Source organism: Pygocentrus nattereri, chromosome 23, assembly GCF_015220715.1.
Source record: "Pygocentrus nattereri isolate fPygNat1 chromosome 23, fPygNat1.pri, whole genome shotgun sequence".
In the NCBI taxonomy this organism is placed as follows: domain Eukaryota; kingdom Metazoa; phylum Chordata; class Actinopteri; order Characiformes; family Serrasalmidae; genus Pygocentrus; species Pygocentrus nattereri.
In genome coordinates this window covers 2,449,845-2,467,924 of record NC_051233.1, presented here as the reverse complement: position 1 = coordinate 2,467,924, position 18,080 = coordinate 2,449,845, and the positions used below count along the sequence as shown (strand labels likewise).

Here is an 18,080-nt window from a genome sequence, read left to right as displayed (position 1 = left end):
TAAAAACACCAGCAGCACTGCTGTGTCTGATCCACTCAGACCAGCACAACACACACTAACACACCACCACCACGTCAGCGTTACTGCAGTGCTGAGAATGACCCACCACCCAAATAGTACCTGCTCTGTGAGGGTCCATGGGGGTCCTGACCACTGAAGAACAGGGTAACAGAGTATCAGAGAAACAGATGGACTACAGTCTGTAACTGTAGAACTACAAAGTCCAGAGTTGCCCTTTAAATGGCAGACCTGTTATTTCTCGCCGGAACAGTAGGTGGCGGTAAAGAGAGCCCCGCGGTTTTTCTCCTGCAGCTCCACAGAAGCCGCTGTTAGTGAAGCAGGATGGCTGCGTACGTGCTGGAGAACCGGGTCGAGCAGTTTTCTCGCGCCAGCGATGTGGTTCCGAGCTGGGAGAGGCAGGAAGTCAGCACCGGGGTGAGTCCGGAGCGCAGAGCCGGTCTGCGCGGCTGTCCGAGGTCCAGCCGCTCCGGGGCGGCCAGTGGGTGTGAGTTAGCAGTTTAGTGCTAGCTATGTTAGCACGCCGTGCTAACCGCAGCGGGAAGAAAGGAATAAGTTCGCGCGTACAGCGCGAGGGCGCCGGTAAACGCCCGGTTTCGGGTGTTTGGGGTGCATCCTCTTCATTTAGGGCCATTATTTGTCCCTCGTGGTTATAATTATGTGAGTTAATGCGCCGCGAAGGCCGCTCGGATTACTTAGTCATCCGCTAGCGCTAGTCATGCTAGCTCGGTGAAGGGGAGGTCCACCGACTTCTCAAAGTTTACAAAAAAATGTTCGTCTTTAAGACGCAAACAAAGCCGTTCAGAGTGTTTCAGTGTGAAATGATGCATTATAGAGACTTTCTCATAGAGGTGGTGGTGATGGCCTTTCTGATAGAGGTGGTGGTGGTGATGGGCTTTCTGACAGAGGTGGTGGTGGTGATGGGCTTTTTGATAGAGGTGGTGGTGATGATGGGCTTTTTGATAGAGGTGGTGGTGATGATGGGCTTTTTGATAGAGGTGGTGGTGGTGGTGATGGGCTTTCTGATAGAGGTGGTGGTGGTGATGGGCTTTCTCATAGAGGTGGTGGTGGTGATGGGCTTTCTGACAGAGGTGGTGGTGGTGATGGGCTTTTTGATAGAGGTGGTGGTGATGATGGGCTTTCTGATAGAGGTGGTGGTGATGATGGGCTTTTTGATAGAGGTGGTGGTGATGATGGGCTTTTTGATAGAGGTGGTGGTGGTGGTGATGGGCTTTCTGATAGAGGTGGTGGTGGTGATGGGCTTTCTCATAGAGGTGGTGGTGGTGATGGGCTTTCTGACAGAGGTGGTGGTGGTGATGGGCTTTCTGATAGAGGTGGTGGTGATGATGGGCTTTCTCATAGAGGTGGTGGTGGTGATGGGCTTTCTCATAGAGGTGGTGGTGGTGATGGGCTTTCTGACAGAGGTGGTGGTGGTGATGGGCTTTCTCATAGAGGTGGTGGTGGTGATGGGCTTTCTCATAGAGGTGGTGGTGGTGATGGGCTTTCTCATAGAGGTGGTGGTGGTGATGGGCTTTCTCATAGAGGTGGTGGTGGTGATGGGCTTTCTCATAGAGGTGGTGGTGGTGATGGGCTTTCTCATAGAGTTGGTGGTGGTGATGGGCTTTCTGACAGAGGTGGTGGTGGTGATGGGCTTTCTGACAGAGGTGGTGGTGGTGATGGGCTTTCTCATAGAGGTGGTGGTGGTCTTAAAGGAGTCTTAAAGGCTGCGTTTACACAGCAGGTCAAAGTGGCCCAAATCCAATCTTTTTCCTCACGAGTGACATAGATTTGTAATTTGTGTGTCAGCGTGAACAGATAAACTGAATCGGACACTCGATTCTGATTTGAGACGCTTTCATATGTGGGACTGAAATCCGATCCGTATCCGATCTACGGCAGGGCGACTCAGTTTGGACAGCCAGATCGGAATTCATGCGACTTTTACGTCAGTCCAGCTCGACGTTCGTCAGGATTTCGTGCTGCTGAGACTCATAAACGCTTAGGCTGAAGTTTCTGTACCAGAGTAATAGAGGAGACTCATCGCAGCCGCTCCGGGTTCTAAGAGGTTTCGGCCGGAGGAGCCCGAGGCTGCAGCGTTTAAAGAATCCGAGGACACGAACTAAAGAAGTGGCCGAGGCTGGATAACGCGCCCTTTTTACGGCGAACTGGAACACACTGTGGATGATGAGCCCAGCTGTCAACCACTGGACCTTCGGAATCGCTCCTGTGGTGCTGGCGAAGACGAGACCGGGAGCGACCGGCGTTCGCTGGCCGTTTACCTCTGGACGAGCCCGTGAAGCTCTGTCCTTTTGCGCATGCGGGTCGGTTTAGGAGCTGATCGGTTCAGACTGATGACGCATACGGATCACATTTAGAGGACAATCTGAACAGCCAAACAGAGAAATCGGATTCAGGTCACTTTTACCTGCTGTGTGAACGCAGCCAAAGGCACTAGAATAAAAACATCCAGATTAATTATAAGGGGAAATGTGGAACTTCAGAAGGGGGGGGGGTATAAAAGTGTGTGAAGTGGGCCCCTTTGAGCTCTTCTCCTCACACAAACTCAGCCTTAACCAACAGTAATGAATCGATCTGTACTTGCAGACGACCATCATGGCGGTGGAGTTTGACGGAGGCGTGGTGATCGGCGCCGACTCGCGGACGACCACAGGGTATGGACAACAGTCCGTTCGCTTGCAGGATGATTGGCTTGTCCTCAGTGAGAATGGCTGACACTGTAACAGCTACTGTGCAGATTGTCTTGGTCATAATAATTTACATTTTCATTGTTATTCCTTTTTTTCTGTTTTTGTCGTCATGGTTACTGTTTTCCTTTGTTGTAACCTTTTCACTTAAAAAAAAAAAACAAAAAACAGCAATGCTAATTGAATTATGTCCTTTTAATTTTCTATTATTTATTTATTTTTTAATCAGGCAAACAAATAAAGTGAAAAGCAAGACAAGCCGGCATAAAACAGATTGTAGGAAACACACCGAACAAATAACGATTCCCATAAACAAACACAGGTTCATCACTTTAACTGCACCAGTCTGACTGCACCACTGTTTATACCCACAGGCCTTCATCTGTACCTGCCTTATGTACCTTTAGTGTTCATTTCAGGACCTTCTTACATTTATATTATATTTTTTTAGTGTCTATTTAAATTCACACTTTTCCTGTTTACCGTCTCTGTTTAATGTTATTGTTACACCATGGGGTCTGAGAGTAGCGCAGTTTCAGTTTCACTGTGTCCTGTACAGATTGTAGTATTGACAATAAAGCTGACTTGAAAGTAAAAAAAAAAGAAAAATTATAATCTGTAGTTTTTAATTACTACAGAGATTCCTATAAGGGTCTTATGGTAAATTTGGACAAGTACTGTAGTGTAATAACTGATATTAAATCATACTGTAATTGGCTGGAGGTGATAGTAAAGAGTTATGCCTTATGCCATATATATATATATAACCTTGTATCTCCATTTTTGCCATTTTTCAGTTTTTGACATAATTTGAAAGTGTCTGTTACTCTTTACATTGTTTGTAAATTTTATGATGAATGGCCTAAAAGAAATGACCCAACATGACACGGAAAAAATTCTGGTTCCATTGACTTCCATTGAAAGTAGAGTATGTTTTTTCCTTCTCCTGTAAAGTTGCTATTTTGGAGATCCAAGGTTTTCTTCTGACAGCAGCGATATATATGTGTGTGTGTGTGTGTGTGTGTGTGTGTGTGTGTGTGTGTGTGTATATATATAATTATATATTTTATATATATATAAATTATAATTTTTTTTTGTTGTTGTTGGTTGACAGTTCACTATTATGTACACTGGGTTTTCCGCAGCACTAAGCCGTGTTTATATGTATGAAAGGTTCTTCAGAAAAAGGCGTCGTTGTTTCTGTAAACTGCTCAGTGCGGTTCATGTTGTCTCTCTCTATCGATGTTTCCCACAGAGCTTACATCGCTAACAGAGTAACGGATAAGCTCACTCCTATTCATGATCGCATCTTCTGTTGTCGCTCCGGATCTGCAGCCGACACTCAGGCCATCGCCGACGCCGTCAGCTACCAGCTGGGCTTTCACAGGTGAGACTACATATCCCATAAATCCGATTTGAGTGGCCGGAGCCGAGAGACGCAGCTACGAAAATCCGATTGGAGTCACATTTCAAACCACTTCCAAATGGTTTGAATGAATGTTTTGGATCTGATTCACAAAAATCTCACCAGACTATCAAAAATCAGCCCAGATAGAGTTTTAAAATTTGTGGTTTCTGTTTGCAATTTCATGTTCAGGATGGCTATAAATAGAATTAGTGCTTGTGTTTGAACTCGCGCGCTCTCTCTCTCTCTCTCTCTCTCTCTCTCTCTCTCTCTCTCTCTCTCTCTCTCTCTCTCTCTCTCTCTGTCTGTCTGTCTGTCTGTCTGTCTGTCTGTCTGTCTGTCTGTCTGTCTGTCTGTCTCTCTCTCTCTCTCTCTCTCTCTCTCTCTCTCTCTCTCTCTCTCTCTCTCTCTCTCTCTCTCTGTCTGTCTGTCTGTCTCTGTCTGTCTGTCTCTGTCTGTCTGTCTGTCTCTCTGTCTGTCTGTCTGTCTGTCTGTCTCTCTCTCTCTCTCTCTCTCTCTCTCTCTCTCTCTCTCTCTCTCTCTCTCTCTCTCTCTCTCTCTCTCTCTCTCTCTCTCTCTCTCTCTCTCTCCTTCCTCTAGTATTGAGCTGGACGAGCCTCCGCTGGTGCAGACAGCCGCTAATCTGTTTAAGCAGATGTGCTACAGATACCGAGAGGAACTGATGGCTGGGATCATCGTGGCAGGCTGGGATAAACGGAGAGGCGGACAGGTGAGTTAAAACCATAACACCTTTGTTTACCGATTATCTCCCCAAACCAGGGCTTATTACTGAATTCATATAAATTTCTGAATATTCATATTAATTTGCATATTACTTTTTAAAATTGTGTTCACCGTAAAACGGCACTTAATTGACGATGATGTAAAACTCCAACTTGACTTGAACATGAATCGCCCACCTCTCGGTCGTGAATCTTTAAAACCGTGTCCATCATCTCCACCTGCTTTGGTTCTTCACACTCTTCCTTGTCTGCAGGTGTACACTGTGCCTATGGGTGGGATGTTGGTGAGGCAGCCCGTCTCGGTGGGAGGATCTGGAAGCTCCTACATCTACGGCTTCATCGACTCCAAGTACAAGTCGGGGATGACCAAGGAGGAGTGTCTGCGCTTCACAGCCGATGGTGAGTAAGGAGTTTGGGAAGGGGGTGAGGCTTTTCACCTGGAGAAACTGATTGAAGCTTCACAGTCAGACCTTAAAACCACAGTTAGAGCTTTGAGGGAACATTTACACTGTTTGTACCTCGATGAACCAAAAATGTACCAGAACAGAACCTTCATTTCTAACAGTCTAGCTTTCCTAATTAACCCGTTTTTCAGCTGCATGGCACCGGCTCGACTCGCCTTTTTTGGTTTTCCACTGGGAAAAACTGGTACCTGGTACCGGTTACTATTTTTGGCGCCACCTCCGTTGAGGTCCAAAGCGAACTGAGCAGATACCAAAAGGTGATGTAAGAGCGCCACAGATTACTGATTCCTTCCAACCAGCCGCTGAAAACCTCTCGCTTCGCCTTTTTGGAGCAACCAGAATCGTGGTCATTTGAACTCTCAGCCTTGTCCTCTTGACATCAGCCTCTTTTGAACGAACATTGTCTCCTTGACGTCACAGCAGTTGGTTTGATGTCACTACGATGACCAGCTACACTGAAGCGGCTCTGCAGAGCCAAACCAGTACCATGCGGGGGAAAAGTGGGTTCGGTGAAATGTAACTGTAATTAATGTATTCCGCAAACGCATTGGAACGTCTTCAAATCTCAGATTTCAGCCTCCAGAATTTTTAAATTGCATTCCATACACAAATGTGACTGGAGGAATTATTTATAAAATAGTGAGGAGTAATCGAAGGCAGTATTAAAGATGTACTATGTAAGATTTAGTTTAATTTGTAGTTTTTATGTATTGGCGTCACACAGGCTCAAAAAGAAGGTCTGGCTCGACGATCAGTCCTCAAATGATCTCAAAATCAAAATTAAACCGCAGGCACAGTCACTTCCCTCCACCAATAAACTGGACTGGTCAGAAAACACAAGTGCACTTAATAGGAAAGGCCAGAGCTCCTCTGCCTGCTCAGGAGACTGAGGTCCTTTGGAGTGCAGGGGGCGCTCCTGAGGACCTTCTTTGACACCGTTGTTGCGTCAGCCGTCTTCTTTGGAGAGTTCTGCTGGGGCAGCAGCATCTCCACTGCGGACAGGAAGAGGCTTGACAAGCTCATTAAGAGGACCAGCTCTGTCCTGGGAAGCCCCCTAGACCCAGTGCAGACGGTGGGAGACAGGAGGATGTGAGCCAGACTGGCATCCTTGCTGGAGAACAGCTCCCATCGCAGGTCCTTCCTGCTGCTGGTAGACTGACCAACCAGCTCTGCTCCCAGTAGAACCCCCTCCACCTCCCACTGGACCTCACACACCTGCAGAACATGCTGGGATCTTCTCACCTCTTCCTGTGTGCGGTATAATCAGCAGTCCGTGTGCGGTGCAGTGTTAAATATCTCTACAGTGTAAACTCTGAGCTTTCTGATTATAATGGTTTATACTGTAACTCCTCACTGTCACGTGTGATATAAGACACGTCCGTCACCAGGTTTTCACCGATTTCCGTTTGAATTCTGGAGCCAAAGCGCAAACCCGCATTACGGAACGTTTTTCCGCACGGTGGTTGCAGTTGCACATTTCAACCAGAGAGGTCTCCAAATCCCCAATACGTGCATAGCATATTTTTGTTATTTACTTTCCTTATTTAAAATGATTTTATTTTAAAATAGATTTTAAAAGTGATGCGCTAGTATAGTCCATTCTGACTTTCCCCGATCAGATTAATGCACCCGAGACTCACTGGTACATTTTTCTACCCCACCCTGAATTCCATAAATACTCACCTGTTCTTCTTGCTTCTCTCCATCTCCTCAGCTTTGGCCCTGGCTATGGAACGAGATGGCTCTTCTGGGGGTGTGGTCAGACTGGCGGCTATCACGGAGTCGGGGCTTGAGCGCAGCGTGATTCTGGGAAACCAGCTGCCCACATTTTTTAGTGCTTAGATCTTTGGCAACACTCATGTTTGACTTGTAATACATACCTCTTTTGTTAGATCAGTATTCCACCTAGACAGAAAAGCACATGTCCGTTACCGTCTCGCACCAAACTGCTGGTTTCCAGTCCTGAGGACTTCAGACTCTGCTCAATTTGGCATTTGTCCCTGGTTGAGTCTGGAAAATGGCTTGCAGGTTGAGTTTGAGCGGAGAGAGCGCAGAGAGCAGGCATGGGGTGGGACCTGGAACCACTGCACTAAATAAACAGTTTCTTTTTGTCAATGAATAAATGGATCGTCTTGGACGAATGTTTGGTATTCTTCATTTTTCACTCCCAAAACAGTAAAAGAGGTCTTAAAGGTGCAGTGTGTAAACTTGAGGGGGGTCTGTTTATCAGAAATAGAGCCTGTAGTTCCTGTTAGCTTAGAAGGAGCCCTTCATATCTGCATAGGGAGTGGCTCCTCTTCAACCAGAGGCTGGCATTTGATTCTACTGTTCCCCAGAACGGACAAACCAGACACTGCCTCTAGAGGGCGCCTTTCACATTTTCACACCCAAGCGGCAGCTTGAATTTGGTAGCGTGACACGAAATCGGGACAAAGCTACGGTTTTCTGCCATCTGACTACAGGCTTGGTGAGGGAGGGGATTCAGCTGGGTGCAATCTACATTCCCACCACTAGATGCCGCTGTATCTTACACACTGCACCTTTAAAGTGATGGGTTGAATCAGTTTCCTGTGTTGACCTCAGGTGTGACTGTCAGTTTTGGCACTGGATCTGACAGACTAATGTCCCTAGTAGAAGCTCCCATCACCCATTATCACAGCGATGAAAGCACGCCTGAATCAGCCCACACTCCTCAAATGTCTCACACCATGTAGAGATGTTCGGTTTTCTTTAATAGACCCGATTATGTGGTTTCAGACACTAAAAATGGATATTAAGTCACCGCTAACTGGCGTTGACATTGCTTCTTAGTTACAGTGGCCTTGTAGCTCATAGCTAAACTAAAGCACACGCCGAACACGTCTTGGCTGATGTACAGGACTGCTGTTGGAAGAAAACCTCGTATCTCCAAAATGTTCACTTTACAGGAGAAGGAAAAATCCTACTTAACTTTTAATGGAAATCAGAATTTTTTGCAAGTCGTTTTTAGCCGTTGCTGTTGGTCCATTCATCATGAAATTTACACACGATGTAAAGGACAACAGGTTCTTTCAAATTATATCAAAAACTGAAAAACGCCAACAATGGAGATATGAGGGTTTGTTCCAACAGCAGCGACAAAACCTTGCATCTAGAACATGGTAACTACAGGACAAGGAATAAGGTGTGTGTAATTAATTTTTTTATATATATAGATAGATATATAGATAGCAGCACGGTGGCGTGGTGGGTAGCGCTGTCGCCTCACAGCGAGGAGGGTCTGGGTTCGATTCCCCGGCCGGGTGACTGGGGTCCTCTCTGTGTGGAGTTTGCATGTTCTCCCCGTGTCTGCATGGGTTCCTCTGGGTTCTCTTGTTATTCCACAGTCCAAAGACATGCAGTCAGGCCAATTGGACATGTTACATTGCCCCTAGGTGTGAGTGACTGTCTGTGTCTGTCTGCCCTGTGATGGACTGGCGACCTGTCCAGGGTGTATCCTGCCTTCCGCCCGATGACCGGAATAGGCTCCAGCACCCCCCCGCGACCCTGACGGAGAAGCGGCTTAGAAAATGGATGGATGGATGGAGAGATATATATATATATATAGCAGTTATAAATATATATTATACATACCTACATGCACACAAATATATACACATACACATATAAATAAATCAAATGGACAACATGAACATTTGAGGTAATGGTCTTTTAATAGCCACGTTTTTTCATTTGCATATTATTAGCATGAGAGGACTTGTGCATGTGGCCGAAACAACCACAGGTGACAAAAACTTTAAAATAGCTTTAAAATAAACATTGTAAATAATGGGGTCTGTCCGTCAGGCTTCAGTTATGAACCTAATCAAACATTAGATCCACCTGCTCTGCGGACACATACAGTATAAACTCCATGCAAAAAGAACGAGAGTATTAGAGCCGAGCTGCATGGACAGAAAAGGAACCAAGCAAAGACGAGGAAGAAGAAAAAACATCCTCCTTTGGGTCTCGCATCCTCGCGGAACAGGCAACCCCCCCTGGGGAGACGAGGGGCTTTTGACCTCAAAACTCTTTGGTGTTTCTTTTTGTTTTTTCTCAGCAGGCACAAGGTAGATTTCTCGACGATACGCAGCAGACGTTTCCAAATATACAGAAATCAAAGAAAACCCACAAATGTTCCAAAACGACTGCACTAACAAGGCACACAGGTCTGCATCCCACCTCCGATCCCAGTCCTTCTCCCACGCACAAAGGCCCCCAATTATACACAGTCGCCTTAGCATATGTACACAATCAATATACAACAGGACATACGGATTAGAAAGCGTATAAAAAGTTCATTAGGATTGTAGTTGTGTAGGTCGCGCTAAGGCACCGGAGAGCGTGCAGCCTGGGATCGCAGCAAAACTCCCAGGTCTGCAGGCCGAGGCGCGACTTTCTAAAACAGCCAGAGGCTCGTAAAGGAAACCCACAGGCCGAGTCACTGCACTAAGAGTCTCTGTGTAAATAGTCCTCTGGAGAGACGCAGAGCGCAAACAGCTCCAAGCCCACTGCGTCCTTGGCACCCTTGGCGCTGCTAAGAGAGTGCAATGGTGTGAAAAGCACACGCGCCGTGTGCGCATGCGCGTTCCTCTCCCCCAGAGAAATACGAGGCACGTTAAAATGATCAATAACAGCTTCCAGCATATTTTTTTGGGAAAGATCCTCGAATGCATAGGATGGAGAACGTGGCTCCCACTGGCTTTTTCTGACCACCCTAAACAAGACAGGAGAACCTCCCAACTCTCCTAATTTAACTCACTGCACAAAATAATAACAACAACAACTAAAAAGGGAACATTTCATTTAATCCTGCGGAAGGAGCCGTCCATTAATCCAGTCCGCGATGACAGGGCTGTCCAGGCTTGTCCACGCAGGGCCAGCATGGCTGCAGGTTTTCACTCCAAACGAGGAGCTGACCTGATCTGATCTGACTACAGCAGCTTAATCAGGTGGTCTTGGCCTTAAACGGGAGTGAAAATCTGCAGACAAGCCACTCCTCTGCCGATAAGACGGCGTCGTGACATCACAAAACACCTCATTTAACCCTAAAATGAATTCGTGCTGTCCATTACCACTCATTTTGTCCATCATGACATCATAGAGACGGGCGATACGGCAAAAATAAAATATCGCGATACTTCCAGACGTTTCCACAATACAGGATGCGTCACGATGTGGATTTTTTCTGAAATCTGATCAGTGGGAAGAGAGAAATGAGAGCCAGCAGGGCTACATTTAATACAAAAATAAATAAAAATGAAAAATAAACTGAACACAATGATTTTTATTCAATATTTAGCACTAGATGCAGTTAAACTGGACTAATTTTGCTCTATAATGAAACCGGCAGTTGGCCGGTGTTTCCACACACGACATTCAAGATATGTTGGGAAAAGAATATTGTACTGTGGCAATTTATCACGATAATGACGTATACAGTCATATTGCCCAGCCCCATGACATCATGGAACATTTCATTTAACCCGCTGCTAAAATTAATTTGTCCTGCCCGTCCAAAATCCACTCCACTTGTCCATTATGGCACCAGAGAGGTGGGTCGATACGGCAAAAAACATAATATTGTGATGAAACTTGGACATTTTCGTGATACACGAATGCAATATTTTATAATATTTATTTTTTTCAGACATCTGATCAGCCTTTTAGATCGTACTATCAAAAAAAAACTAAATACAACGGTTTTTATTCAGTATTTGTTACACTGTGTTGCACTGAATCCAGTTAAACGGACTAATTTTGCTCTCTTCATAACGAAACACGCAGTTGGTCAGTGTTTCTAGTACTGACGACGTACATGATATGATTAGAAAAGAACATTGTACTGCGTGCATCACGATAACGATATATATGGTCATATCGCCCAGCCCTGTGACATCACAAAACATTTCATTCGTCCTGTCCACTTCGCCAACATGGGCCTCAATAAAATCCGCTCACCTTGTCCATCATGACACCATAGAGGTGGGCGATATGACAAAAATATAATATTGCGATACTTTTATGAAACGATTCACGATGCACCGATTATCACGATATTTATTACTTTAGACATCTGATCAGTTGAAACGGACGAATCAGTTGTGCTACATTTTTAAAAAGTACTACAGAAATTTTTCTGTAATTTTTATTCAATATTTAGCACTAAATCCAGTTAAACAGACTAATTTTGAATCTCTTTATAATGAAACGGGCAGCTGGTCGGCGTTTCTGCAAGTACTGACTAGGTACGTTGTCAGAAAAGCATCACTGTATCGTGACAATTTATCATGATAACGATATACACCGTCATATTGCCCAGCCCTATGACATCATGGAACATGCAAACTACCTCAATGCTAAAATTAATTTGTCCTATGACGACAGAACGCAGAACGTTCCGTTTACCTCCACGCTAAGGAACCGTTCATCAGGGACACTTCGTAAAAGCCACCGAACAACATTCCTCAACAAACACCAACGTTCTAATATTTGCAGTTGTCTTATGAATGTCAAGAAAAAGAACCAATGAGCCAAAGGAACTAGAGTGAGAATGTTCTAGATTCTCCCAACAAACACAAAATTAACGTGTTTCCGTTTGTGTGCTGGTGTTTGTTTGGCTCCAGCTGTTCATGTCCATCATGACGTCACTAGACGTTTCATGTAACTCAATGCTATCCGTTCACCCAGTCCACCATGACATCACTGATCCCTACGCTCTACGTCCCTCGCCAAACCAGCCACTCAGGTCTCCATAGGTGTGGTGTGTTCTTGGGTTTGCTGGGCGTTGGCGCCTTCTCCAGAATTATTTTGGTTCCTCTCAGGAGGGCTAGTCTGACGGTGAGGGGGCAGATAGTAGCCTGACTGGTTCTGGTGTTTGTTGAAGGCTTGTCTGGCCTGCTGGTTCTGGTGCGATCCATCCTCTGTTTGACCTGAGCTTGAGTTTGGATTGTGCCAAGTGTACCGCGCCCTCGCGTGGCTCTGCTGTGCTTGGCCATCTTTATGGTCCGAGCTCGCGAAGTGCTCGCGCTGCACAAACCCGTCGAATGGGTTTCGGCCATGGTTCCTTGACCTCTGTCGGTTTCCGCGGTTTCCTCGATTTCCATGGTTGCGCCTTTGCTGGTGGTGGTTGTTGGGCCACTGGTTCTTATCCGGAGAAGGCGGGGACTGGAAAGTGTGCACAGAGGTAGTGGAATCCGTTTCGTCCTGGGCGTCCGCACCTCCCTGGCTTTGGTTCTGGCTGGCCAATGGACCCCAGTGGAAGCCCCTGTGTTGGGGGTTTCCTTTAAACGGGAACTGCAGCTTCCTCTCCAGAGGCGGCAGAAAGCGGCCAGTGCCGGGTAAGAATGGCCCGTTCGGTTGGCGAGGGTTTTGCTGGACCGAAGAGTTCGGGAAGCGCCCCGATCCGGTGCCGATCGGGCTGTTTTGGGGCCGTCCTTGCGGAGGGCTGTAGGTCTGGGGACCCATGCTGTTGGACTGGGAGTTCATGCCCCGGCGACGCTTGGGGTCGTGGTATTTCTCGGGATACTGCCACCTGTGACGACCCCGACGATAGCCGGAATCCTCGTCTCCGTGACGCCCCCCCTGCCCCGACCCACCTTCACCTCTCGCTCCACCCTCGTCGATCATGGAGTCTTCATCTCCCTGAAAGAGGCAATATCACCATGACAACGTGTTTCACTCATAATGTAAATTCGAAAATGTGTTCTTGGTTATTTCCAAACATGAGAAAAACATTTGAATGTGTTTATAACAGCACTCAATGAAGTGTGTTACACCAGAAATGTGGGTTCTTGGCTTTGACACTAAATTAGACGGCAGTAAACATGCTGCGTTCTACAGATCTGCTGGGAACTGTTTATTCAGTCCCGCTCCCGCCCACTCCTGAAAGATTCGATCCTGCTCCCGCACAAAACTGGAATCAGTTGTTGCGCCGCAAGATATTGATAGAGAGTGCAGACCTCTTCCGTGCTGGTTGTTGGCAAACTCAATTAACTGTACATGACAAAAAACGACATCTTGGCAAGCGATAATTAAATCTATGCAATATTTCTCATTATGAACTTGTAAACATTTGATCATTAAGGCCTTGTCTAGGTATTCGTACCTGTTGGAAGTCATTTTATCTCGTGCAAACTGTGAAGAAATAATGCTTAAAATAAGAAGATATCTGCTAGTGGAATAATAATATCACTACATGAAATAGCTCTTGAGCAGAAAAACATGAAATAGTGATTTTGCATATAATGTTTTAGTTTATGTTTAGGATTTTGAGGTGTAAAACAAACTTTTTAAAAATTCTGTTCCATATTTGTGGTCTGTATTGTACGTGTGTGAGTTCATCTGTTTGCCGTTGGGAGGTACAGTACAAAAGTCAGAGACCAACCTTTCATTCGTCAGTAACAAAGCAGAAAATATATTTAACAGAAGCCTCAACATCTGAATCTAACTTCATATACGAGCGCTTAGGGTTTATTCCAGCTTCCGTTCTTCTCAGGAGCCTCACTTTCAGCTCCTCAGAGAACCTGCAGACACGCCTCCAAAGCTCAGTCTGAGAAGCTGGTTGATGATTTTCTGAACTAATCAAACCCATTCAGTGGCGCTGAGGTCTGGACTCTGGGGCGGTCAGTCCATCGTCCAGCTTCTTTGTTTGATGCGTCCGTCTCCTTTTCTCAGTGAGGCTCTTCTTGATCAGCTACACGTCCTTTCAGACCCACAGCGCTGAGTGGTCTTCTCACAGTGGAAGGAGGGACAGAAACACCTGTGGATGTTTTCAGATCTGAAGCAGCTTGATCTTCTCCTCTCTCTCAGAGATCAAAGCTTTAAGAGCTGTTTATCTGATGGGGGCAGTTTTGGGGTCGACCAGCTCTTCCAGGTGGTTGCAGCTTTTGAAGTTTTTAGAAACTTCTTCACGAGGTGTTTTTTCTTGCATCTGATCTCAGAAATATCTCGTGGAGAACTAGCACTCTGGACCGGAGATTAAATGCGTAAACAGATGAACGGTGGTCTCTGACGTCTGTACCGTACTGTATGTGAGTGTGTTTACCTGCAGTTCTACTGGAAAAATGCTCTCCATCTTCACCATGCGGTCCCTGAGTGCTCTGATCTCTTCGTCCTTCATGTTGTTCTGGAGCTTCACCTCCTGCAGGATATCGGTCAGTTTGTCTATATGAGCCTTTAACTCGCCCATATCCGTCTTTCCTCTCTGCACGCTTTGCTCTCTCCCAGCTCCAGTGGCCGAAGCTGCTCTCTCCTCCATCATGCCTCCTCCTCCTCCTCCCCTCTCTCCCTCCTCCTCTCCGATGCCCACAGTGTTGCACACTTCTCTGGCCACCGTCCTCCAGCTCTCTCTCTCCTGAGGGTCCCTCTGACTGTACGTCCGGCAAAGTTCCTTCATCCGCACGATGGCCAAAGCCTCTATCTCCTGCCTCGAGTGCCGGAAATCTCCCAGAGCCACCTGCAGGAGGAAACGGAAGGAGAAAAGGAAGGGAAAAGAAAAGGAAGGAGACAAGAAAAACAAACTTGCTATCACAGCTTCACAGCAGAGAAATATTTAAAGTGACTGGTTTAGTCAAATTTACTGTTCTTATGTACATCGTCTCATTCGGAACAACTGATCTGCTAAAAACTCATCAGATGATCACACGTCCCCATACAACGCTAATTAAAGCCATAATAAATATTTGTTTTGTTTGTTTGTGTCAGTGACAGCAGGTTCTTTCCTCCGTTCAGTAGCTGCGGTTTGTGATCACGTCAGTGACTAACTGGTCTGGAACTCTCGGAGCCCCAGCAGCAGAAGCTTTAAACATTTAAACAGACACTTTTTATTCAAATCCGGCGAATATCGGAGCATCTGATTTTATACCGACAGCTGTATTGATACACACCTCATAGCAGATCTCTTTTACAGCCTGAGTGCGGAGCTCATCCAGGCTGGGATGAGTTTTGGACTCGGCGCTGGCGGGTAAACGGCGCCGCTGAGGGATCTGATACACGCGCAGAGGCTCCCGCCGCTTCCCGCTGCTCGGCAGACCACACTTCTTCACTATAGACTGCACCTGGACGGACGGACAGACAGACACCGTTACACATCGATGATCCGTTACACCACAGATCATCACTGCATGTTACATGTTGAAATGATGGATCAGTCCATCATAAATTCTCAATTTTATTAAATTTATTAAATGTTCATTTTTAACTACATCTGTGTGGATTAATATTACAGACCAATATAACGTTTGTAGAGGGCAACTGCAATAAAGCAAATAAAATCAGCAAAAATGTTAACCAATCTGCTCTCAGTAGCAGTAACACTAACCAATCTGCTCTCAGTAGCAGTAACACTAACCAATCAGCTCTCAGTAGCAGTAACGCTAACCAATCATCTCTCAGTAGCAGTAACACTAACCAATCAGCTCTCAGTAGCAGTAACGCTAACCAATCAGCTCTCAGTAGCAGTAACACTAACCAATCAGCTCTCAGTAGCAGTAACACTAACCAATCAGCTCTCAGTAGCAGTAACACTAACCAATCAGCTCTCAGTAGCAGTAACGCCAACCAATCAGCTCTCAGTTAGTGTTACTGCTACTGAGAGCTGATTGGTTAGTGTTACTGCTACTGAGAGCTGATTGGTTAGTGTTACTGCTACTGAGAGCTGATTGGTCAGTGTTAACTGCTACTGAGAGCTGATTGGCTGGCATTACTGCTTGTTTTATTCACTTTACTGCACTTGTGACCTACAAAGGTCTCACATTTCTCTGAAATGCTAATTAAAATGTTTACATTTATAGTATATACAGGCAACATGAAAAACACTGTATATTCATGTATCAGTGCGAAGCTGCAGTTATGAAATTGTTGTAAAAGCTGGTTGCTGACCGTCTGCCCTTCAAGCAGGACAAAGACACGCACTCGCTCTCACAGCCTGAGTCAGACTCTGCATCAGTGAGCGCAGAGGCACAAAGCTCAAGGGGAAGAGTTCGCGTGCACATGCTAACATGTGGACAACGTGGCCAAACTGAATTATACAGTATTTTTAGATACGAACAAAGGTAGATACACTGCAGCAGAGCGGACATCCAGAGGAGATACTCAGAAGAACCATCAGACCGGAGCTCAACATGTATTCACGCAGCACATTTTAAAGAGCACTGTCACTACTCATTCCTCATTTAGCAGGAGATTCAGAAGCGCGCGCGTGTGTGTGTGTGTGTGTGTGTGTGTGTGTGTGTGTGTGTGTGTGTGTGTGTGTGTGTGTGTGTGTGTGTGTGTATTTCCAAAAGTATTCGCTCCTCTGGCTTCACACGCATATGAACTTGAGTCCCATTCTTAATCCATAGGGTTTAATATGATGTCGGCCCACCCAAGTTCTTCCACACCAAACTGGCTCATCCGTGTCTTTATGGACCTGCTTTGTGCACTGGTGTGCAGTCATGTTGGAGCAGGAAGGGACCGTCCCCAAACTGTTCCCACAAAGTTGGGAGCATGAAATTGTCCAGAATCTCTTGGTGCTGAAGCTTTAAGAGTTCCTTTCACTGGAACTAAGGGGCCGAGCCCAACTCCTGAAAAACACCCCCACACCATGATCCCCCCTCCACCAAACTTTACACTCAGCACAATGCAGTCAGACAAGTACCGTCTCCTGGCAACCGCCAAACCCAGACTCGTCCATCAGATGGGGAAGCGTGATTGGTCACTCCAGAGAACTCGTCTCCACTGCTCTAGAGTCCAGTGGCGGCGCTTTACTCCACTGCATTCCACGCTTTGCATTGCGCTTGGTGATGTAATGGTGGATGCAGCTGCTTGGCCATGGAAACCCATTCCATGAAGCTCTCTATGCTGTTCTTGAGCTGATCTGAAGGCCACATGAAGTTTGGAGGTCTGTAGTGATGGACTCTGCAGAAAGTCGGTGACCTCTGCGCTCTATGCCCCTCAGCATCCGCTGACCCCGCTCTGTCATTTTACGTGGCCGACCACTTCGTGGCTGAGCTGCTGTCGATCCCAATCGCTTCCACTTTGTTATAATCCCACTGACAGTGGACTGTGGAATATTTAGTAGTGAGGAAATTTCACGACTGGACTTGCTGCACAGGTGGCGTCCGATCACGGCACCACGCTGGAATTCACTGAGCTCCTGAGAGCGACCCATTCTTTCACTAATGTCTGTAGAAGCAGTCTGCAGGCCGAGGGGCTTGGTCTGATATATATAAGCGCTGTTGGCATAACATACTTTACTTTTAATGTAAGTCAAAGGAATCCAAATTTTTTCAGAGTCATTTGGGGTAACCTGTGTGGTGTGTGTGCGAAATGTGCGCATGAGTGACCTTGTTGGCTGGTAGCTTCTCTCTGAGTGAGGAGATGAGCCTCCAGCTCTCCTCACAGGAACGCTTATCCGAATCATCACCACTATCAGAGTCGGCATACTGAGAGAGAGAGAGAGAGAGAGAGAGAGAGAGAGAGAGAGAGAGAGAGAGAGAGAGAGAGAGAGAGAGAGAGAGAGAAAGGTTAAGTTCATTCCCACAGTCTTGAGTTTTCAGATGGAGTGAGTCACTCTGCTCTGGAGGACACAGAGACGAGCGAGCAGCCGTGTGTGTGTGTGTGTGTGTGTGTGTGCGCGCCTCACCAGTCTCTGCTGTTCCAGGAGCTGGTCAGCCTCCTCCTTCTCCTTTCTGTACTGGTTCTCTAAATCCTGCAGCCTGAACAGACACAGTGTGTTAAGAATCGT

The 18,080-nt window shown here is 46.3% G+C and overlaps 2 protein-coding genes across 3 annotated transcripts in view; one reads left to right on the top strand and one right to left on the bottom strand.

Annotated features, from left to right (window-relative positions):
- Nucleotides 1-285: 285 nt before the first annotated feature.
- Nucleotides 286-7,476, top strand: psmb6 (proteasome 20S subunit beta 6). The gene is made up of 6 exons (XM_017688152.1): nucleotides 286-435; nucleotides 2,623-2,690; nucleotides 3,979-4,110; nucleotides 4,729-4,858; nucleotides 5,126-5,270; nucleotides 7,050-7,476. The coding sequence occupies exons 1-6, from the start codon at nucleotides 343-345 to the stop codon at nucleotides 7,175-7,177; spliced, it is 696 nt and encodes a 231-aa protein (XP_017543641.1). The 5' UTR covers nucleotides 286-342; the 3' UTR covers nucleotides 7,178-7,476.
- A 1,532-nt stretch (nucleotides 7,477-9,008) lies between these two features.
- kif1c (kinesin family member 1C) overlaps nucleotides 9,009-18,080 on the bottom strand; it is a 53,156-nt gene continuing 44,084 nt past the window's right edge. For both annotated transcript variants that reach the window (XM_037533529.1, XM_037533530.1), the window contains exons 20-24: nucleotides 17,979-18,051; nucleotides 17,680-17,778; nucleotides 15,241-15,411; nucleotides 14,400-14,810; nucleotides 9,009-12,997 (exon numbers count right to left, since the gene is read on the bottom strand). In XM_037533529.1, the coding sequence (XP_037389426.1) occupies nucleotides 12,098-12,997; nucleotides 14,400-14,810; nucleotides 15,241-15,411; nucleotides 17,680-17,778; nucleotides 17,979-18,051 (1,654 nt within the window). In that variant the 3' untranslated portion in view covers nucleotides 9,009-12,097. The remainder of the gene's footprint in view (nucleotides 12,998-14,399; nucleotides 14,811-15,240; nucleotides 15,412-17,679; nucleotides 17,779-17,978; nucleotides 18,052-18,080) is intronic.

What these genes read in the sequence shown, in the direction of transcription:
- psmb6 (XM_017688152.1), top strand. Translation starts at nt 343, where the DNA reads ATGGCTGCGTACGTGCTGGAGAACCGGGTCGAGCAGTTTTCTCGCGCC. An exon ending in GGCAGGAAGTCAGCACCGGG is followed by an intron (nt 436 to 2,622) that starts GTGAGTCCGGAG and finishes CTGTACTTGCAG; the next exon opens with ACGACCATCATGGCGGTGGA. An exon ending in TCTGCGCTTCACAGCCGATG is followed by an intron (nt 5,271 to 7,049) that starts GTGAGTAAGGAG and finishes CCATCTCCTCAG; the next exon opens with CTTTGGCCCTGGCTATGGAA.